This window comes from Diceros bicornis, chromosome 22 (genome assembly GCF_020826845.1).
Source record: "Diceros bicornis minor isolate mBicDic1 chromosome 22, mDicBic1.mat.cur, whole genome shotgun sequence".
NCBI classification, from domain to species: domain Eukaryota; kingdom Metazoa; phylum Chordata; class Mammalia; order Perissodactyla; family Rhinocerotidae; genus Diceros; species Diceros bicornis.
In genome coordinates this window covers 19,047,670-19,071,515 of record NC_080761.1, presented here as the reverse complement: position 1 = coordinate 19,071,515, position 23,846 = coordinate 19,047,670, and the positions used below count along the sequence as shown (strand labels likewise).

The 23,846-nt window shown below is 38.5% G+C and overlaps 1 protein-coding gene across 2 annotated transcripts in view; it reads right to left on the bottom strand.

Moving 5' to 3' along the window:
• The window catches only part of TRPM6 (transient receptor potential cation channel subfamily M member 6), a 143,265-nt gene that overhangs the window by 73,817 nt on the left and 45,602 nt on the right, over window positions 1-23,846 (bottom strand). For both annotated transcript variants that reach the window (XM_058565639.1, XM_058565638.1), the window contains 9 exons: window positions 20,837-20,961; window positions 16,227-16,398; window positions 11,477-11,645; window positions 10,266-10,389; window positions 8,151-8,223; window positions 7,662-7,762; window positions 4,027-4,161; window positions 2,913-2,966; window positions 935-1,075 (listed from right to left, as the gene is read on the bottom strand). In XM_058565639.1, the coding sequence (XP_058421622.1) occupies window positions 935-1,075; window positions 2,913-2,966; window positions 4,027-4,161; window positions 7,662-7,762; window positions 8,151-8,223; window positions 10,266-10,389; window positions 11,477-11,645; window positions 16,227-16,398; window positions 20,837-20,961 (1,094 nt within the window). The remainder of the gene's footprint in view (window positions 1-934; window positions 1,076-2,912; window positions 2,967-4,026; window positions 4,162-7,661; window positions 7,763-8,150; window positions 8,224-10,265; window positions 10,390-11,476; window positions 11,646-16,226; window positions 16,399-20,836; window positions 20,962-23,846) is intronic.

Here is a 23,846-nt window from a genome sequence, read left to right as displayed (position 1 = left end):
CTCTGTGAGATTTGGGGATTCTTTTGTTTTGTTTTTTCACTTCCTAAAGCCAAGTTGGGCTTTCACTTCACCTGATTCTTTCTAAATAAAGATCAAAAGTAGCTTGATATTCTAGACTCTTCATATGATCTTACCCCAAACTACCTTTCCAGTCTCATGCCTCACAACCTTCTGGCACTTCTACAGCGAGAGGTCTCCTTGTCACTGCAAAAGCATATCCAACGTCCACAGCGCTGTGCTTCTCACTGCTCCTGCTCTTCTCCCAACCAAAAATGGCCCAAACTACCTTTTCTAACACTTCCATTATCCACTAATAAGAACTAGTCTCTTCACTTTACTGATCTGTAATGGCAATTTTAAGAAACAAGCAATATTTTCTCTGCTAATCCACTAACCAGTCTAATTTTACATTCTTAGACTTTCAAACCTATGATGGAAAATAAAATATGTACAATATGTACTTTTAAGTACATTCTGCATGCATCTTCCAATATAATCCCTACACGCTTGTTCCAAGTTTGTCATCTCCAGACTTTGGACTATCATGAGTTTATAGATCTGATCCTATTTAGCTTTTGACTTCTCTATTTTCAAAAGAAAAAGAAAAGAAGTGGTTATCTCTCCCTCTAACCTTTCTCATCACATTACTTCTATGTCAATATAGCACATATTACATCCTGTTTTGCATTATGGCTAGTTATTCATAAATCTGTTTCCTCTAGAAGTTTCTAAACTCCTGACCTTTATGTTCATCCCAGGCCAGCATGCCAGCATTTAAGCATAATACTTTACATATAGCAGATACTCAATAGCTGTTGATGAACAGAACGTCCATTTTAGAAGCTAATCCCATCTGAACTTCCCAAACCATTTTTCTAAAAGTATTACTCCTAGTTATCCTGAATTTTACTAGGGTACTTTTCATTTATGCTACCTTATGTTTTCTGTAGAGGTTGTTGTAGAGGGTTCTGAAATTTTTTCTGGTGTAGCTGCTGCGATATGCTCCACCAATGAGGTACTCTATTACCAATCCAATGTCAATCAGTGTTATCTTGTAGCCTGAGAGAAGGGCATGCTGAAACAAAAACACGTCATGAATTGTAACTTTCAGTTCTCTTTTTCTGTCTCTTGTGCCACGCCATTAGAACATAACCAAATCAACTGGAAAGAGGCAGACTCATACTTTTCAATCATCTTTACAAACCAATCAATTAATATGACCAGCTATTGATACAATCTGCTTGTTCAGAAGGAAAAGGATACTTAGCTATAGTATGGTTTTAGTTTCACAGACATTGAATGTCTGCCTATATCTGCTCATTCACTCTCTTTTTTTTGTCTCTCTCTCTCATTCATACACACACTTTAGAATAAAATACATTTAAATATAGTATGAAAGATTGTTTTTAACTGGAAATGACACAACTACTACAATAGGAGTAAAATTAATGAAGCACAGAACAAGAATATGGAAGGAAGTAGAACAAATAAAGATAAGGAACCTGAAATGGCAGAACCAAATGGGACGTCAAAGCATGAGGCTGTGCCAAGACAAATGTTATGGTTGGTGGGAGGGCTGAGCAGCAGATTTCCAAATACATGGATCTTAGTCTAAATAAAAATTATGTTGACCCCTTAAAAGCCACCTTACTACTCTTCATAACTGTTACTTCTGAACTGCCATCCGTAGTACATTTTTAAAGGCACACAAAGTGTTGAATAAGATCTTTGAAATGAACAGCCTGTGAATAACCTTCACAATATTTTGAATAAGAAATAAGGACATATATATATATATATATATAAATCTAAATGATTTAATTTCTGTTTTTCACATTCATAATTTACTTTTTTCAAGAAACACCAAAAATAATGCTCTTATTTGCTGCTAGTTAATGACATATTTAACATATTTCATTCCTTTTTCTTCAGTTTACTGTGATAGAATCAGAGTTTAAGGAAATAATCTAAGGAAAATCATTTTGATCTAACATAAATCAATGCAAACTAAATTTACATCAGCATGGACACTTTTGCTTACTACTAATTTGCCAACTAAATGTCCTCCTCTGCAGTCCTTTCACTCTGGCTCTCCCACCAAGTCAACATAACCAGAAAGCCCACACTCTCTCCATCAAGATAACAGACTTCAGAAAAATGAGAGAAGAATTTTTAAAATGTGCTGTGGAGGGATTTTAATTATGGTGACAAAAACAGGCACCCCCCGGTCTTCTGCGGATGTAAACAAAAGTTCTTGGTAATTAAAAAAGAAGGAAGTAAGGCATAAGAGTCTGTCAAAGTTGGGAAGTTTTGGTAACTAACGGGGGATCAGAAGATTTTATTTTAAGTCTGACTTAACTCAAAGATCAATGAGAACACCATGAGCAAACTATAAGGAAGTATATAAAGTGGGGGGATTCAGCCTGGCTCCCTAGAACAATGCTTAGACTCACAAAAGAAGTAACAGAGCCCCCAAGCTATCACAAATATTCAAAACAACAATAACAAAAACAACAGAAATCACATATTAGTCCTCCAGTAAAGAAAACAGAACTAGGAATTTTCTTTACTTTCAGCAGGTATTATCAACATGGGCAGTACTGTTGTATCACGTTGAGCTGAAGTTCTTACTGGAAGTTCTGTATGTCTCCAATTCATGTTTTGTAAGAGAAAAATTATTAGCTAATGCTACTTACTTGGCAGATCAAATCTTTAAAAATATAAAGTAAATTACAGAAAAAAATGTAAGAGTGTGGTTTGGTGATGAAATTGTTCAGAGTCATGAGTAAAGAGGGTAGATAATTCACTAGAAAATCCAAATCTGCAGTTTACAAAGCAAAATCTGGCAACACCTCCATCATAAAGCTAAGGCAATACACAAAGAAACTTGCACACCTTCATAATTAGTTTACCTGTTTTACATCTCGAACAAGATGATGCAACAGCATATTAGTAGGTCCTTGTTTCTGTAACAAAGAACAAAAGAAAGAATTATTCCGTTTAATTACCATGTGCTAGGAGAAAAAAAACTTTATTTCAGAATACATAAGTAACCCAGAGTACTGAAAATTTTCTTCAACATCTTTAGCAATGAAGCTTAAACCAAATTAATTCTAAGGAAGGTGTTTCCCAAGAGAAGATGTCATTAGATTGAAGCATTTTTCAAGGCAAGACATATATATGTAGGTAGTAAGAACTTAATTTAACTTTTTTTAAGAATCAGAAATAAATTTTAAGTAATTTATAACTATCGGTTATCATATATAAATCACACAATTACAAATCCCATCACATAATTACATTCCATCAACAAATATTTATTGAACACTTATCTTTGTGTTTACAATCAAGTTTTTGAGGATTTAATGAAGAATATAAGTACTTTCTTTGCCGAGTTTTTATAATCTAATAGAAGAGAGTGGGGACTTACACCAAAAAATAACCAATAATATGAAGATGTGTGTGCTCAAGCAGAGTTGTGAATAATTTGTACTATAGGGACAGATGACTTGAGCAATCAAGAAGATAGAACTTGAATAGAGCTTAGAAGAAAGGGTAAGATTCAAAGGACAAGGAAGGACACTTCAAGAAGGGTGCACGGCTTGAGCAACTGGTGTTTTCACAATGAGTAGCCAGTCTAGTTTCCATAAAGGGTTTGCATAGGAAAGTTGCAGGAACAGAATGTTAACAATGGCCTTAGGTTGAGATGCTCCTAATTACTCAATAAAAGCAATTTGTTCTTATTCACATCTTTGGCTTTAATTATGGTCTTACGACCATATTTTTAGTTTATGCTTCTATTCCGTGTAATTAATTAAAATGGCAAACACAGAAATGACCATAGGCTACAATGGATTTGGTAAGAATGTTTCTCCTTTGGTTGAAAAGTCTGTCTCTCTATAAGCTATCCTTGTACATGGACATTCAAGGATACTTGAACATTCAAGATTTAGCTCAAGCTAAATGGTAAGCTAATTAATAAACAAATCTTAAGGGAGGTGATTGATGAAATGTTCCAATACTCACCGTATTATAGAGCTCTTCCAGTCGGGGGATGGTAAGAAAGCGATGGAGGTTCACTCCATATTCTATTAAGAGCTTCACAAAATCCACCCGATCCATCACTAAAGCATCTAACATTGCTTGTTCCAGTGAGTCAGGCTTCAGAGGGTAGAAATAAATAAGAGAGAGACAATTAAGAAAGTAGAAAGAACTAAAGAATTACAATGTATTTGAACTCAAAACTATACAGATACAATAATTATAAAATACAATCTTACTAAGAAATGTCCAGGACCTGACTGAAGAAATAACAAAAAATGAACTTGAAGGCATAAAGACATCTTGAAAAAATCTGTTCTTGGATGAGAGGACTGACTACTGTAAAGAGCTCAATGCTCAATGCTTCTCGAATTAATGTACAGGTTTAACGCAATTCTAATAAAATTCCAAGGTTTCTTTTTTTTTTTTTTTGGTAACGTGGCATGTTTCCGTTCAAACTTTACCTGGTTTCTGAATATAAACGGCAGATTAAACGCACTCATCTACTTTTACTCCTACCTAAAACTTCACTAAAATTAGAGTAAAGGGATTTTTTTTTTTTAAAGAAATGAATCCACAAGAACAAGAAGATCAAGAGCGCAACGTTTCAGAAACTGGAAAGCAGATGGTCAAGTGGTAGTTGACTTAACAGTTCCCAGAAAGCCAAATAGTGAAACTGGAAAAAGAACCAAGCAAATCTATGCCACAGAATTCTGGCAGCACCAGGATGAAACAAATGTACACACGCTGAATTCCTAACGTTGGGACCTTCCCACTTATCTTCTCCCAGTTCACTTCCATAACACCAGCAGCAAGGCTTTTACCTTCAAGGCAGGGGGTTGGAGGATTCTTATCTGGTACTGTGACTAACACAAGAGAGAAGACATGAATATGCTGATATCGCAGGTCCCCCAACAAATGGCAGTCAGATCACCCCCACTATAAAGCCCAAATCTACAGGCTCAGATTTCTAATGAGCTTTCTATCTTCCATTCTTAAACAAAAAGTCCAGAACAAACAGACCAAAAAACACCAGCTGGGAGGAATCAGACAATGCAGAAAAAGAAAACTTCAAAAGAACTATCATTAATATCCTCAGAGAGACAAAAGAAGACATCGTATTCAGGGTGCTGTTTTAAAAAAAAGGATAAAGAACAAATTCACTCTTAGAAATTAACACATAGTATGCTATCAGAAGCCAAAAGCTGTATACAAGGCATGAAAATTAAAGTTGAGGAAATCTACCAAAGAAAAGATATGGAAGATAAGAAGGAAAAGATAATATTAGAGAAGCAGTCCATAGGTCCAAGATTTAAATAATAAGTATTCCAGAAAAAGAGCAAAGAAAACGGGAGGAAACTCCCCAGAATGGAAATACACGATTGCCAAGTTGAAAGCATGTGCCCAGGGTAATGAATATAAAGACTCACAACAACACACATTATTGTGAAAACTCAGAACACTGGAAAAAGAGATTTGAAACTTCCAGAGAGGGAAAAAATGGTCACAAACAAAGTATCAGAAAACAGAAGGATTTTTTACTTCTCAACAGCAATGCTGGGTGCTGGAAGCTAGGCATTCAAAATTCTCAAGGGAAAATAGTTCCAATCTTAAATTAAAATATATCCAATATTTGAGTCCTCAAAGTTTTTGTCTCCCACTGAAACTATAAAACTCATAGAAGAAAATATAGGCAACACACTATTTGACATTGGTTTTAAAGGAATCTTTTCGGATGACATGCCTACCCAGACTAGGGAAACTAAAGAAAAAATAAACAAGTGGGACTTTATCAGATTAAAGAGATTTTATAAGACAAATGAAACCAGAATCAAGATGAACAGACAACCAACCAGCTGGGAGAGAATATTTGCAAAACATACATCTGACAAGGGGTTGATCTCCATAATATATAAAGAACTCACACAATTGAACAACAAAAAAACAAACAACCCGATCAAAAAATGGGCAGAGGAAATGAACAGACACTTCTCCAAGGAAGATATACAGATGGCCAATAGGCACATGAAAAGATGCTCAACATCACTAATCATCAGGGAAATGCAAATCAAAACAACACTAAGACACCAACTCACGCCCGTTAGAATGGCTATAATCACCAAGACAAAAAACAACAAATGTTGGAGAGGATGTGGAGAAACAGGAACCCTCATACACAGCTGGTGGGAATGCAAATTGGTGCAGCCTCTATGGAAAACAGTATGGAGATTCCTCAAAGAATTAAAAATAGAGATGCCCTATGATCTAGCCATCCCACTACTGGGAATCTATCCAATGAACCTGAAATCAACAATCCAAAGAGGCTTATGCACCCCTATGTTCATTGCAGCATTATTCACCATAGCCAAGAAGTGGAAGCAACCTAAGTGTCCCTCGACTGACGATTGGATTAAGAAAATGTGGTATATATATACAATGGAATACTACTCAGCCATAAAAAAAGACAAAATCGTCCCATTTGCAACAACATGGATGGGCCTGGAGCGTATTATGTTAAGTGAAATAAGCCAGAAAGAGAAAGACAAACACTGTATGATCTCACTCATATGTGGAATATAAACCAACACATGGACAGAGAAAACTGGACTGTGGTTACCAGGAGCAGTGGGGGTGGGGGGTGGGCACAAGAGGTGAAGGGAGTCATATATGTGGTGATGGACAAACAAAAATGTACAACCCAAAATTTGACAATGTTAGAAACCATTAAAACATCAATAAAAAAATATATATACTATTAAAAAAAAAAATTTTTGTCTCCCATATTCCCTTTCTCAGAAAGTTACTGAAGGATGCATGCCATCAAAATAAAGGAGTAAGCCAAGAAAGAGAAAGACATGGGATACAGAAAACAGGCACTCTAATACAAGAGGGAATCCCCAGCATCGGGAATAGCAGGCAACCAGTCCAGATTGCAGTTGTGAGGACCACAAACAGAATGTTAAGAGGTCTCCAAAATCAATGAACCAGAAAACAGCAATATGACTTATTTAGAAATGCGGAGGTTCATAAATGTCAGAAAAGTTAAAAAATATCAAAAGTACGTGGCTCTGCTCTGGTGATTTGCTGGGCAGGGAACTACTGTTCTAGCACCGTTTGATGTTTTTAAACAAGGTGCACGTATTAGTTTGACTAAAAAATAAAACACCTGTGGTATGGTTATAACTGTAATATTTAAAAGTGAAATATTAATAGTGATTATTATCAGCACTATGAGTAATCTTTCTTCTTTCTGTTTTTCCCTGGTTTCACTTATTTCTATTGTATGTTTTACACTTTAACGCAAAAAATAAGATAGACTTTAAGCTTTAAATAACAATATAAATATCTGCCCATTCAAAAAGTAAATAAAAAAATCCTTCCACTCTGTCTTTCCTCCAACTTTCTTTGTCAGCTTTAATTAGGCTACAGAGCCAGAGAAAAAAATGTTTTCAGCAAGGCAAAGTAGATGAGAGAAATGTCTATCCCTGGGCACCCAGCTACAGAGATGCCACTCCCATATTCCCCCCAAACCAACCCCTCTCCTCCAATTTTCTCTTTTGTCCCTCCCTAACAAACCAATACATAAAATGTTTTTCCAAATAACTTCATTTTCACTATACCTTCCAATGTTGCCCATAAATCAGGATATGTTTCTTGGCAATGTCCACTCTGTCCCAAGCCATTGCCAGATTTAATTGTTCTGATGCTGATAAACTTGTGCCTAGAGTAAGAGAAAGGAACAATCATATATTCTACTTAAAATATCAACATTAAAAACCCAAAGTGTGGGGCCGGGCCAGTGGTGTAGTGGTTAAGTTCATGTGCTCTGCTTTGGCAGCCCGCATTTCACAGGTTCGGATCCCGGGCGCAGACCTACGCACTGCTCATCAAGCCATGCTGTGGTGGCGTCCCACATACAAAGTAGAGGAAGATGGGCATAGATGTTAGCTCAGTGCTAATCTTCCTCAGCAAAAAGAGGAAGATTGGCAACAGATGTTCGCTCAGGGCTAATCTTCCTTACCAAAACAAAACAAAACAAAAAACCCAAAGTGCCATGGAATGTGAAAAGAGGAAGTGAGGAATAGTTGTAACCCTATTCAGACACTCACCCTTTAGTAGAGCTGTTAGGATTGCTAAATCAAGGTCTTGTGACTCCTCAGAATCAGCATCAAATATGGTAATCTATAACAGTTGAAAAATAGAAGGTCATACATTTTGGGAATTAGCAAAGAAATGCTTTCAAAAGTATCCACAAAATTTACTCTTGAGCTAAGGAATTAAGCAAAACATTCTTCATTAATGTTAAAAACCACAAAGAGTTAAATTTTTTTTTTTTTAACTTATAGAAGAGAAGACTTTTTAAAAAGGGTAATAGAGAATCATGAGCACTCAGGAAAAAAATAAAAACTAAAAAATTCCATGTATCCTAGAGGAAACATATATGAAACAACATTACTACCTTTATACTACGCACATGCTATAATGAAAAAAAACTCAGCGCCAATTCCTAATGCAAGAAAATCATTCCACATTTTGAAGAGATACCAAGTGAGATCCTTCTGTTCACTTAGCCTTAGAAACTAAGACTTTTGCTTTTTAATGAGAAATGAATCTTCAAGGATTCATCATAAAATAAGTGAGATAATCACAATGCACTCAATGAGCTAGTACAACAGACAGCACAGACAAAGTGTTACAATGGCAAAGTGCCCAGTGTGCCCAGGCAGGCAAGTGATTTTTTTTAAGACAAATAAGGACTTTATTTATGATTATAAATGGTCATCTGCTGTTACTGAATGTATCTCAGTCTTTCTAAATAAATATATATTTTACATAGTACAGGGAGCCATTCAACAACAACAACAAAAAGTCAAGACTAGCAAGTTCAAGCCCCAGATATGCCCCAGATAATACCCTTGGGTAAATATTGTAAGGCCACTGAATCGCAGGTTCCCCATCCACAAAATGCGAGGAACCCACTAAATAATCTCTAAAATCCCATAAAGAGAGAAAAACTATGCTTCTACAATTCACACATTAGTTACCTCCACCTAACAGCTCCTCTATGTGCATGAATGAAACCAACCCTCAATTATACAAGGGGAGCTGAGAACCTAATTTCAGTGATGTGCAAACCCTTAGCTGCCTTCTCTAGTCCTCTCTGGATCATTACAACCCTCATTAGTTGCTTTCTCATTAGTTACTCTCCTTGATGACAAGAAGAGGCAAACATAAGGGTGATCTCTTTAACATGTTCTTTTCCTAACTTAGTGATTATTGTGGGAAATATAAAATATAGCAGACCATGTACAAGATTTCAACTCTGAGGTCAAGTTTCAGTTCTACCATTTCGTAACTGTGTGACTCTGGGCAAATCACTTAAATTCTCTAGGCTTCAGTTTCCGTCATCTCTGAAACTGGAAATAAACAATCACTGTGATATTGAACTTACTTATGGGGCTATTTCAGGTGAAAAAATATATTTGAAAGCATACTGCTAATTGTAGACCTGGTTGTCATTTTTGTTGTTATTAGGTCAACTAAAATCCCAAAGGGTTTTTCACATATGTTTAGCCATGCTTTGTCCAGCTTGTACTTGTTCAATTGGTTTTTTGAGGCCAGGTGCTTAAATATTACCAATATCTTGTATGATTTGGTCCAGCCTTCAGTTGTGGAAAGATCATTGTGAATCATGACATATCTGCATATTTTCTGTAATTGTCAGCTTCATATCATCCAAGTCACTGATAAAAATTTTGATCAGAGTACTCTAAAACACTGAAACCTTTTCCCGAATCCATGTTAAGTTCATAGCCCATAGTTTGCCAACTCCATTTTCTATCTAGAGTATATTCTCACATTTCCCATCATCCAGTGCATCTGCAGGATTTACTCAGGATGCAGTCATGTAACCCAGCAGACTTGAGCTCATTTAAGACATGGAGCTGTTCCTTCACCCTCTGAAAATATTTATGTGTAATTTTCACCAAATTTGATCACTTTTCTGTCAAACTGCTATACTATCTAAGTACTTTTTCCCAGGTACAGTCTAGAATTTGAAGCATGAGGGTAAGTTCTCAACCAAGAGTCAAGTTATGTAGAGTTATATACAATCAAGTTAAAAATTAAAAATTCCTCATTTTTAAAAATTGTGAAAATAAATACTACAATTGTTGAAAATTAGCACTATTTAAGTCACTTGAGTCATCAACTCATATACTCACATAATCCCTATGCACCATACACTCCATTAGAATTTGAAAAAGGTGCTTGGACTGTTTAAGACTAAAGTTGAAAGTGTTCTGAATCATGCAGATGATCTCCTCCTTCACCTGAGGACGTAGGGTCCTGGGAGAGAGATAAATGGTCACGACTTGACATAACGCAGAGAAGGGCAGAAGCCAGCAACATCAGTACAGAAAACTTGTCTGTCGCACCAGACTGGGAAAGTTTCTATGAACAGTTCTGCCAAGAGAACAAAAGAGCGGGAAGCAAAGGGAAGCAATGGCACCAGGAGAAAGCTGAATTTGAAACTGAGAATGGACTGATCTGCCATGATCCTGGAAAGAATGCACTCTGGGGCAGGGTTCTCCAGCTGATAGATTTCCAGGGGACTGTAAGTCTACAGAAATTATGGGCAACACATTCTCAAAAAGGTCTGAAACCATAAAAGGTTTAAGAACCATTCATCTAGGGTGACTTTAGGAAATGGAGAGGTGTTAAAGAAAGGGGAAGTGGGTAGAGGGTGGAAGCAGACGGCTGAGGGCTGAAAGAAAAGAAAAATTGTAAAGACAGAGTTATCAGAGAGCAGTTATAACGTAAGCAGTGAATGTTTATTAAGTAAATTAATGGGGTCAATATTTTAGTTTGCAGGCACTATATTTACTTACACAGTAGAAACATCATGCTTTTGAAATTGGAAGAATCACACTGGATATAGGGATGGCTAGAGAGAAGTGACCTTCTTATTTGAAAAGGGGAAAGAATTAAAACCTCAAATAAGCACAACATATGCTACACAAATGCCAGACTGTCGATTTTCCCAGTTCCTGCTCTTTTTACTAATGGCAAACGAATTTGATCTGGGGCCAACACTGGTCTCCCCACTCAATGCAGAGTTCTCTCAGCTATCATGGCCAATTGCAGGAGCATCTTCTCCCTCACTGCCCCTGGAAATACTTTTTCCCAAAGCTCAGACAAGGCTCAAGCGTTCCTGTTAGAGGTAGGCCATTCTTCAGCTGAAGAAATAGCAACTTACATCATTGGAGGGCATTTTGGAGTTGATTAATAAATACAAAAATCATCGAGAAATGAATTCCAGTCTCAATCTCTGTGCTCCAAGGATATCTAACCCACATGAAAGCAGAGCTTAAAGAACTAAAATGGAAGAATAAATAGTCACCACAGGTTCCGCAATGAAGAGTCAATAACTCACCCTTCATCCGCTAAGTGTTTGTGGGTGAAGGCCAGGAGGTCGGCAGCCCTGCCTGTGCCCTCACACACCACCACTGGATCTTTGTCTTTCACAGTCTCCCACACTGAGAGGATGACATTGGGACCGCCTTCCACCACCAGCCCCACCACAGGCACGCCTGGTCCTGAGCCTATTTCAGATGACAAACAATATCAAACTGTTACACAGGAACACTATCTTAGCCAATCAGCCATTTTGATATCCAGACACAAGTCTTCCAATTACCACATATATTCATTACTGCTCTAGCCCCTCTCTCTTCTTTAACTCAGACTTGCTTAGTTCAGACCAAGCCAGAAGTTTGCACTTTAAATAAAAGTAGCATAAACATGGTGAGAGCATCTTCAAGCTTTCTCCAGTTATAAAAGTGGCTAAAGGATTTCAGTAATTTAAAAAAAATAAGTGGTCTTCAAGAAATGTTAACTTTTCATTGTGGAAAGTTTCAAACATATCTAAAAGAAAACAGAATGATATAATGGACCCCAATGTATGGATCACTCATATCCAAAAATGATCAAACTTTTCGCCAATTCAATCAACTTTTAATGTTGGTTATTTCTAAGAACAAGATGGGGTGGGAACCCTCAAAGACTTTTACATTTCAATTTATTCCATTTTTCACTGTTTGAATTTCTTATCAGGACTATATAATACTTTATTAAAGTAGGGAAGACAAAAAAAGGAAAAGACCGTGGAGTCATTCTTTTTAAAAAGATAGTAAGTGAAAAGAAGTTACAGAGTGATATTTGTAGCACGATCCTATTTAGATTTGTAAAACCATATACATGGGGTTATATTTTTTATATATGTACGCATGTATCAATATGTATAGCACGTTATATAAATGACCAGAAATCTCTAGGAGGATATACATCAAATTACTCACAGTGGGGAAGGGAGGGGAGGATTTGGGGAAATGTTAAAAACAGACTTTAAATGTTTATTCTATAGATTTCTTATTTGACTTAACTTTTATACCACACATGTATTGATATATTTAAATCAAAAAAAACTTTTCACAAAAGAAGAAAAATTGGCAGGCAATGCCATGCTTGCACCTGAGCACCACAGGCCTTTCCTCCGGGCGCCATGTTTTGCAGGGCCTCTCTACTCTACTCAAGCCCTCCTCTGGCCACACCCCTCCTCTCACAGTGAGGAGTCTACAGGGCCAATGTTTGAGGGCAGCATGTGCCCCCTCCTCCACATTCTAGAGTGCCCATGATCCCCAAATTCCTGCCTCTAAGCCTCTGCCCCTGGTATGTCCTCCCCAAAGACATACTTGCCAAAGCAAGAGGCAGCTTTGAGGGGTAAGAAGGAGGTGGATAGAGCTTGGACATATAGGCCTGGGTGTCCAGGTGACCACATGCGTGGGAGCACTCTGGCATGGCGGGATTGAGCCACGGGTGGGAAGAGAAGCAGAGAGTGAGCTGCAGGCCGGTGCCAAGGTGCTTGCTGACTCTGCTTCACTCCCATGTTCTGGCTCAGTACTCCCCAAAATCTAAGATTCTAAACTCAGATCTGGCCTTCCAGCTATACGCGTTAAGGTAAAAGGATAGAACATTATATAATTTGTTAACTTGATTTAAAATTTTTAAATACTTAGACATATATACTCTTGTCCTGGGCTCCACAAAAGTTAGGGGTGGGCCTGTTAGCAGGCATCCAAATACCTTATTTAGTCTATTTAATGCTTTGACATTCTACTTCCTTTCCTTTTCTTTTTCTTTTTTTTTTTTTTGTGAGGAAGATCGGCCCTGAGCTAACGTCTGCCAATCCTCCTCTTTTATTTGCTGAGGAAGACTGGCCCTGGGCTAACATCCATGCCCATCTTCCTCTACTTTATATGGGATGCCGCCACAGCACGGTCCGACAAGCAGTGCATCTGTGCACACCCGGAATCCGAACCAGCAAACCCCGGGCTGCCACAGCAGAGTGCACGCACTTAACCACTTGCGCCACCAGGCCAGCCCCTCCTTTCCTTTTCCATACACCTCCACCTCATTACTTCCTCTGTCTCACTGAAAAGTGAACCTAAGGTGTACCAATTGATAGTCATAGGGTTCTTCTAATAAGACAGTCTTATAACAGCTAAATGAAATGAAGAAAATGGTATATTAAGGCATAAAAGTAACAGAAGAAAATTTAGATAACTTTCATTAATCATGGAATTATTGAAATGGATGGAAAAAAATTTTATAAGAGAATCTCTTATATTCTGTACAGTGAAATATTATGTAGCCATTAAAAACGTGCCAAATTATGCTTATTGGTATGGAAACATATCCATGTTTAGTGGGGGAAGGAGGAGGAGACTACAAAAGAAGCACGGATATTACATGATTCCAGCGTTCATTTTAAAAAAGTTGCTCTGTTTGTGTGTAGAAAATTTCTGAAAGCAGACATCTAAAAAAGTTAACAATGGTTAGTTTTTAATAGTAAGATTATGAAAAACTATCCCCTTCTCTTATTTTCTCTCTTTGCTTTATCTGAATATAAGAGTATATAATACTTTTATCATCAGAAAAAGAAATCAATAATTTTATTTTGTGAGAGAGGGAGAAAATTCAATTTCTGTTAGGTATATCTTTCTTGAAGCAATAACTAATTCCACAAAAATAAATATATTTATGATTGTTTTTCTACAAAAAAGATCTTACTGATGCTACTAATTTGTTCTTAAAAAAAAAAAAAAAAGATCTTTGAGGTGGCCAGCCCCATGGCCTAGTGGTTAAGTTTGGCACATTCTGCTTTGGGGGTCCAGGTTCAGTTCCCAGGCGTGGACCTACACCACTCATCCATCAGTGGCCACCCTGTGGCAGCGACCCACACACAAAATGGAGGAATACTGGCACAGCTGTCAGTTCAGAGCGAATCTTCCTCAAGCAAAACGAGAAAGATTGGCAACAGATGTTAGCTCACGGCAAATCTTCCTCAGCCAAACAAAAGAAAAAATCTTTGAAAGCAGAAATGTCATTTCCTGTTTCATGCAAGCTCAGGGTTGTTTTCATTCATCCACAAATGGAGACTCATCAAGGACTAAGAAAGACAAAGACTTTGCTCTCCTGGGGCACACTTTATAGTACTGCACAGAACCCCTGAGTGATTTCTGTGGTGAGTGCAGGTCAACAGAGGCAGCGGGTCATTTCAGGTAACTGATGGCTCAGACCCCTAATGGGGCCTCCCTGCAGGGATTCTTCAACAGGTCCAATCTCTGACCTGTCCTCCTCTCCTCTCATCTGTGGGTCTCCTTTTCTCCCATCTCCCCCACCCCATAGAGGACCACATACCTGATCTGTCCCCCGTTTCCTGACCTAAACGAGCCTCCAACCTTCATTTACACTAAGCTCTAAGTGACTGGCAACAATTCCCAGAGTCCTTCCCGCACCCCCCACCCCAAACAGAAGACCCTTAGACCAAAGGAGGGCAAAAGGAAAGAAAGAGGTGAAGATGGAGGCAGAGATTGGAGTGATGCAGCCACAGCCCAAGGAACACCTGGAGCCTCTAGAAGCTGGAGGGGGCAAGGAAGGGATGCTCCCCTAGAGCCTTTGGAGAGAGCACGGCCCTGCTGACCCCTTAATTTTGGACTTCTAGCCTCTAGAACTGTGAGAGAATAAATTTCTATTGTTTTAAACCAAAAAAAAAAGGGACACTAAAGAAACCCATTTATTGAAGACATAGTATATAGCCAACACTATCGTAAGCACATCTAACATACTTTATCTCAATTAATTCTCACAACGAAAGGTAGAGGTAGACGCTTCCTTCCTTTTTATATTAAGAAAACAATTTCACAGATGTTAACTCCATTGCCCAAGGTCACAGGCAGCAAATGACAGAGCTTTGATCTGCCTGAGCTCACTACATTCTGCTGCCTCAGGGGATCCAGGCCAAAACTCAAAGGACGTTCAGCATTTCCCAGCCAAAAGTCAAAGATTGAAGAGGACCTTTGCCTCCATAGGGCCTTCCTGCTCCCTGGCCCTCTGCCCCAAAGGGTGGGAGTATTTTGTGGAAGATTTAACTTATTGAAAAAGCCAGGGGCCCACCTTCTGTTGCCTTGGATGAAAAAAGTCTCCATTTCTCCAGGCAGCACCCAGCCCTCCTCCTCCCTGTAAAGATTCCCACCTCTCCACCCAAGGACACTTGCTGATTCTAGCCCTCGCCTCCCTTCTCATCTCTCTCCAGTGGATACTACCAAGATGGCTGTCTCAAAGCACCACTGCGAGCAGGACACAACATTGATACCTTCCAAAAGTCTCTATTTCTAAAAGCCCTGTCTGGTTTCAACCCCTTCCCTGTCTGGGGCCATGCTCCCCACATATGAAATGTTATCTTCCCTGACTATCAAAGCTCATACCTCCACTCTTCTCAGGCTAGTCTCCTTACTGCTCTTCAGCCATCCCCATTCCTGCCTTGGTACTTCCTCTCTTCTCTCCCTCCATCCATCCAACCCTAAGAACTCCTGGATGTTCTGCTAAAGTCTCCACTCTTCCATGAAACTTCCCCTGACTACGTTGTCTCCTAAAGGTTTCTTCCTCTCTTCTGGCTGTCACTCACGGTTCTGCACCACCTTACATCCTGCTTTCTTCCAGCTGTGGGTTCACACACATTAACTTAAGGCAGAGGGGCTGCTTGGACCTCTCCATTCTGTACAGATGACAACTGAGCACCTTGCCCCATAGCAGGCCCCCAGCAAGGACCTGTCGGTACTCACAGCTGTGTATTTTCTGCAGAGAGAGGTACTTTTCCAGGTTCCTCCTGAGCTTCATCTCATTTCCATATTTGCCCACAGTCCCATCATCAGACAGAATGAAGTGGGAGTGCATGCTGTTGAGTGTGGTGAGCTTGCTGAGGGGGTTGCCCAGAGTCTGGTATAGGCACACCACCTGCGAGATAGCAAGGACAAGAGAAAGTCAAAGCTCGAGATCCTTCCCCAGGCTCACTGCTCCAAAGGCCTAACTCTATGCACTACAAGAGTTCCTGTTGAGGTTCAAAAGTACTACCCGCTACCTACAGCAGTGCTTCTCAAGCTGATACCTTGCTTCTCAAGGATCAATTTGGAATTTTTTTAATTTCCCATTTTTTATGGACAGATATGTGGTCCTACTATGCGTGACTAGTACGCAGTTTGTTCTATATGAGACTCATGATACAAGTTCAACAACACTCGAACACACTGTGCTCAAGAAGCCCGCAAACCATATGCTTGCATGTCACAGCACTGTCACGTTGCTAAAAATGGTTCTAAATATTCATTTTCAATTTCTGTACTTACCTTGTTTCAGATCATTAAAAAACTGTCCAAGGATCTGCATCGGTATCCAGAAAATATGCCCTTTAATAGATCTATTCCAGAATAATATTTTGACACTGATTTTTTTTCTAGTAATCCAAATGAAATGAAGAGTAACAGCCAACGAACCAAATGGAGATTCATTCAATATAAAACATCCAGATTTTTATTAACATTTATTGACTCTTTCTTAAACTGTTCCAATTCTTATTTATTTTTAGAGACAAGAGCACAGTATTTGGAGTCAGAGAGTCCAAGTTTGTCCAGACTCCTATTTACTAACTTTAACTCTGGGTAATTCCTACCTCCTTTCTCAGGTTTATTTTCCTCATGTGTAGGTGAGGATGATAATAATTCCTACGTCAGAGGGCTACTGTGAGGCTTAAAAGAAATAACAGATTTAAAAAGCACTATAAGGGCTGCACCGTGGTGTAGCAGTTAAGTGCATGCGCTCTGCTGCTGGCAGCCCGGGTTCAGATCCCAGGCGCGCACCAACGCACCGCTTGTCAGGCCATGCTATGGCGGCATCCCACATAAAGTGGAGGAAGATGGGCATGGATGTTAGCTCAAGGCCAGTCTTCCTCAGCAAACAAAAAGGAGGATTGGCATGGATGTTAGCTCAGGGCTGATCTTCCTCCCAAAAAAAAAAAAAAAAAAAAAAGCACCATAAAATTTAAAAACATTAGTCTTTAAAAGTTACCTTTATAATTCCTAGGCATGACACTGAAGCCAGAATTCAAAAAGAAAATCATTGATAGATTTAATACATATTTTTTTTTAATGGAAAAGTGATCATAAATAACATAAAATAAAAACTGGGGGAAATCCAGCATACGTAACAAACAAAAATGTTAATAGACAATTACAATATAAAATGTTTCAAAATATAAAAACTGTGTTGGAAAATGCACAAAAACTACATGAAAAGATGTTGAACCTCAGTAGTAGTCAGAGAAATGTAAATAAGCACAATTAGGTATTATTTTATACCTATTAGAATGGCAAAGTTTTAAAAACGACAGAATATACAGCGCTGGCAATGGTACAGGGAAATGGGCACCCTCATACCTTGTCGGTAGGAATGTAAATTGTTACCGTCTTTCTGGAAGGCAACATGTCATATTTTTAAAGTGCCAACTTTAAAGTTTTTAACATGCCAACTAGCCCAAGCATTCTCCTTTGAGAACTACTCCTAGGGAAATAGGCCAGCTAGTTTCAAAGGTTTATATATCTTATCACAACATTAATATCATTTTCTTGTAAAAGTGAGAAACAGGAGACCACCTAAATAGACAATAATAGAGGAACAGTTCAATAAATTATAGTACTTTAATACAGTAAAATATTATCAGGCATGAAAAATCAAAATGCACCCTGGGCCCGCAAATGTGGTCTCTCAATACTATTTCCCACTAAAAGCAGCCAGCCATTTCTCTAGGAGCAAAAAATATACACAATGAGCCTAGAACATGTTTTTCATACTAAAACAAAAGGAAGCTATGAAAAAATGACTAGAATTGTGTTAAAAGGACTCAGGAGATAACGTGAAAAGGCTCCACTGGCCAAAACAGTACAATCTGAGCATGACTAAGAATACTAACTGTAATGGATTAATGGATCGAAACATATCAAGTAGAGTTGGCCCTCTGTATCCACGGGTTCCACATCCATGGATTCAACCAATCATGGATGGAAAGGCCTGTGATGGTTGCCTCTGATCATGTACAGACTTTTTTTCTTGCTATTATTCTCTAAACAACACAGGATAACAACTATTTGCATAGCATTTATATTGTATTTGGTATTATAAGTAATCTAGAGATGATTTAAAGTATATGGAAAGACACGAGTAGGTTATATGCAAATACCACACCATTTTATGTAAGGGACTTGAGCATCCATGGATTTTGGTATTGATTTTGGTATCTGTGGGCCAACTCCCCATGGATACTGAGGGATGATCATATATTTAAATTCAGGAATAAAAAAACACAACTCATTGTTCACCTTGGAAGATGGTAGGTAACCAACTCACTGTTTTGAAAGCTGGCAAATAAAGAGAAAGAATCAAGCATTCATTCTGAACTTTCCTATATGATTGTACCACAAGGTAAACCAAGTGATTGATGATAAAAATCTTTCTCTTTATAGAGTATTTAAGCTAATAAATGAAGAAAGAACACTATAATTAAATATCACCATTTTTGAACCCTACTGAAATAAATCTAAGCAATGAAATCATAAAAAGTGAGACGATCATGTGTTACAAGGGGAGGACAGCCCTCCTTCTATGGCATATACTTGCACAAAAAGAACATGAATCTGATCATACCTTAGGATCAAACTACCAATTTACAGGAAGGACAGGAGACAAAGAAATAGGCTAAACCTACTACAAGAGGTTAAATCTGCAAAATCCAAACTGTGGGAAATGCTTCAGGACAAAAGACCCAGTTTCTTCAACAAATAAATTGCCAAAAAAGGGAAAAAAAGGAAAAAGGAGAGGGAGGGAAAATCCATAGATTAAAAGTGATTGAAAGTTACTCAAGGGAAAAAGTAAGTGACTCAACACCTATATCAACCCATCACAATGTAGAGAACTCTTTTGGATAGTGAAATCGAACAACTAAAAAATTATGAGACAATCAGAAACTTGAACATAGACTGGATATTTGATGATATGCAAGAATTGTTAACTTTTTAGGTATGATAATGGCAATGTGGTTATATACTTTAAATTGTCCATATATTTTAGAAATACCTACTAAAATATTTACCAACAAAATTATTTGATGTCTGGAATTTGCTTCAAAACAATGGAGGGAGGAAGTGAGGAATGGATAAGAGAATAGATGAAACAAAATTGGCTATGAGTTCATAACTGTTGAAGCTGGGAGGTGGGTACACACGAGTTTATTATTCTATCTCTGTATTCTTTAATATGTTTGAAATTTCCAAAATGAAAGTTAAAATAAACCATAAGCATGTCTATATTAATTGACAGAGAGAAATAACTACATTAAGCCGTTAAGCTAAAAAGCAGATTCATAGCAGTGGGTTTCTGTTGTTACTTTTTTTACATAAAACCTTTTTTTTCTATACATATGTACACACACATAGAAAAAATTCTGTAATGATACACACTAAAATATTAACAGTGGTTATCTTTCTTCTTAACACTTTTTGTGATAGCTGAGATTTTTTTTTTTTTGAGGAAGATTGGCCCAGAGCTAACATCTGTTGCCTATCTTCCTCATTTTTCCCTTTTTTCTCCCCATAGCCCCAGTAGGTAGGTATGTCGTAGTTGTACCTCATTCTAGTTTCTCAATATCTGAGATTTTTACCAAAAATATACATTAGTCTAAAACATATTTAGACAAGTCCATTCCCTTTAGAAAAACAGACAGATAGGATCAAAGAATCAATACCCAGGAACGAATGAAGCAGAGAGTAGTACGAGCTGAGGGAAGAGAAGGGCCAAATCACGAATGTCCCTCGTTTCACTACATGCACGCCATTGCAGAGAGCTTGGCTATTACTCTGAATGAGACAGGAGCCACTGAAGGGTTTTTCACAGAGGAGTAGCATGATCTGATTTATATTTTAGAAGAATCGTTCTGGCTACTGTGTTGAGAATAGACTGTAAGAAGAGACAAGGATGAGAGTAGGGAAGGCTATTACAATCATCCAGGTGACAGAAAATGGTGGCTTGCACCTGCTCAGTAACAGAGGACGTAACGAGAAGAGGTCAGATTCTGGATATATTTTTTAAAGTGAAGCTGAGATAATTTACTGATGGATCAGGTTTGAGGCGTGAAACAAAAATCGTTCCAGGATTACTCCAGGGTTTCTGGCTTGAGCAAGGACAGGATCGTGACTTTCTAAGATAGGGAAAGGGAGGCAGTAGGCAGTCAGGAGTTGCTTTGGCATATATTACATTCAAGACGTCTATCAGACATCCAGAAACAGTGCTAAGTTGGCAGTCGGATACACGATCATTTCCTTTCGTTGTGAAAGGATTTTCTACTTACATCTTTTCCAATAAGATCTCTCCGGTTCTCAATGACACCCCAAGGAGGGATTCCAACTGTCCAGATTTTTCTCAAAGAGTGGGAAGAATGGGCTTTCAGGGCATCCCCAACATGTTTGGACACTCCTACAAACAACCAGTTTAGAAGTCAAACTTTAACTCACAAATCATGCAAAACACTGTGACTGCGGGAAAGAGAGAAATAAACAAGTACATGCAAGAGGTCATTAATGTGGAAAGTGGCTGGCACGGTGGAATTAATTTCTGATATCTTGGCTTCCTCCACTGCCTCTTGATACCTCTCTCTCCTATCCCAGACCTCACCACCTGAATAATTCTCCTCTCCCTTTGGGCAATTTCTGCTTACAACCTCAACTCTGACCCTATTCTTGCGTGATCATAATGTCTGACAAGCCCAGTCCTGACATGAGGAACATTCTAAGTATTTTTTTCTCTAACCTTATCTACTGTCCCAGCAAAACATCCTGCAGATGTGCCTGTTGCTTCATCGAGCTAAATTAATTTAATAGCTTTATATACATAAATATTCCAGAGCTAATACACTGATGTTTGTCTTTCTGGGATTACTAATAACAACAATAATTATGACAGCCAATACTTACTAAACTCTAACTACGCACCAGGTGTTTTTTTAAGCATTTTACATTTATTTACACTTTAAGGAGGAACTTTTTTTAGTCTATTTTATAGGCAAAAATTAAGGCACAAAGAAGTTAAATATTTGCCAAAGGTTATAGGGCTGGTAATTAGTAGAGCTTTGATTCCAATCCAGGATATCTGACTTTTCTTTCTAAAATAGACTTTACTTTTTCGAGCAGTTTTAGGTTCACAGCAAAATTCAGCTGAAGGTACAGAGATTTCTTATAGCCCCTGCCCCTAGACACGCATAGCCTCCTCCACTATCAACATCCTCTACCAGAGTGGGACATTTGTTACAACTGATGAACCTATATTGACTCATCATCATCACCCAAAGTCCACAGCTTACGTTCAAGTTCTCTCTTGGTGGTGTACATTCTCTGGGTTTGTACAAATGTATAATGACATGTATCCACCATTATAGTATCATACAGGATCGTTTCACTGCCCTTAAAAACCCTCTGTGCTCTGCTTTTTCTTCCCTCCTTGCCCCCTAACCCCTGGCAACCACTGATTTTTTTTACTGTCTCCACAGTTTTGCCTTTTCCAGAATGTCATATAGTTGGAATCACACAGTATGTAGCCTTTTGAGATTGGCCTAATCTGCCTTTTAATCACAACACTGCAATGCACCACTTACTCTCCCTCTATATAGTACTAACCCTATTTGTGTCATTAGCACAGGGAAAAAAACTCTCTGCATATTTATGCATCTGATGCATAGCACTTAAATTATTTCTTTCTGTTTGACATCTTCCCCTCCGACCCATCTTTTGTACTTCTCCCAGAGTCATTTTCTAGAATCAGGATTCTAGGCCTCAGGCAAACATTAATATCACCTGTAGAGCCATCCACTGCAATAGAGATTCGAGTTCCATAGATTTGGCATGGGTTACCAGCACTGTGGTGGTGGTGGTGGTTTTTCAGCAGCCCAGATGTGATCCCAATACATATTGTCTGTTGAGACTCTGTAAAACCAGATATGACTATCTCATTCCCTATTAATTCTCCTGCTCAAAATCCTTTGAGGGCTCCCTGCTAGGCAGAGAATAAAACCTCAGCCCGTCAGCCTGGCACTCAATCTGCCTCCAATCTCCCTTGCTGTCCCTGTCCCCTGCCACATGGCACATCCAGCCAGTGGCCTTATCACCTCTTTCTATACACGCCTTAATCTCCAGCTATGTGCCTGGCCCTGAGCTGTCACCTCTGCCTAGACTGCCTCTTCCCACTCTTCCCTCAAAGCCAGCACCAAGAGCTATATCCTTCTCCAAGCCTTCCCAGTGGCCCTCAGTTGGAACCAGAATTCACCCTTCTCTTCCTTTTACTTCCAAAAACTTTCTTTGTATCTCAACTATGACCCAACTAGCATTGATTTTTAGTTAGTTGCTTATTGTCTGTTTGTCACAGCCCACCCCACCACTAAACCCAGGGCCCACATCTTCCTCATCTTTCATCCACAGCATCTATCTAAATGCTTTATAGGTAGCAGATTGTTAAGGCCGGTAGCATTCAATTTAAGTAAATGTAAAAATTCATGCCATGTTTAACTACAGTTGAGAAGCATCTCAAGAACAGGGAGAAACACATAAGCAGAGCTTCTCAAATTTAAATGTGTATACGAATCATCTGGGATGCTGTCAAAATGCAGACCCTGATCTTGCAGGTCAAGGGTGGGGCCCGAGATCTGCATTCCCAACAAGCTCCCAGGGCACGCTGCTGCTGCTGATCCAGGGGCCACTCCTCGAGCCCCAGGCCCTAAGGAATTGTGGTTGAATCAGGTCAGCCCCTGAGTATTGTTGAAAGAAGCTCCAAGTACGTCTCACTTCTCATTTCTTTTATTCCTGTGAACTATTTTGATAGTCTTCACACAACTATATTTGTGTTCCTTAATTGGCCCTAACCTAAAATGTTAAAAAAAATAAAAAAGCAATAAGAAAAATAAAGTATGTAATGCAGTTAGATATTCAAAAAAAAAAAAGCCTTGCCCATGTCTACCTTTTTCTAAGTGCTATAAGAATTCCCCACTCATCCCTCTTTTTTTTTACTGGAAATAAAATAAATACCATACAGTGGACTTAGAACTCTGCCACTTTCACTTTCTTCACTTTATGTAAAACAATAATTATCTCAATAAAACGTACAAGAGGAATTACCAGATAACCGTCAGTGACAGGTGAAATCCCTTGGTTTTATTTTGCTTTGTTTTTTCAATCATTTGCTTTCTTCATTCCTTTCCAATCAAAAGAAATTATTCGTTAAATCAGTACATGTTGCTAAATGCTGAGGCAGATGGGTAGGCCCTGGCCTCTAGCTCACAACCAGGTAGGAGAGCTAATACACAGACTCATCCT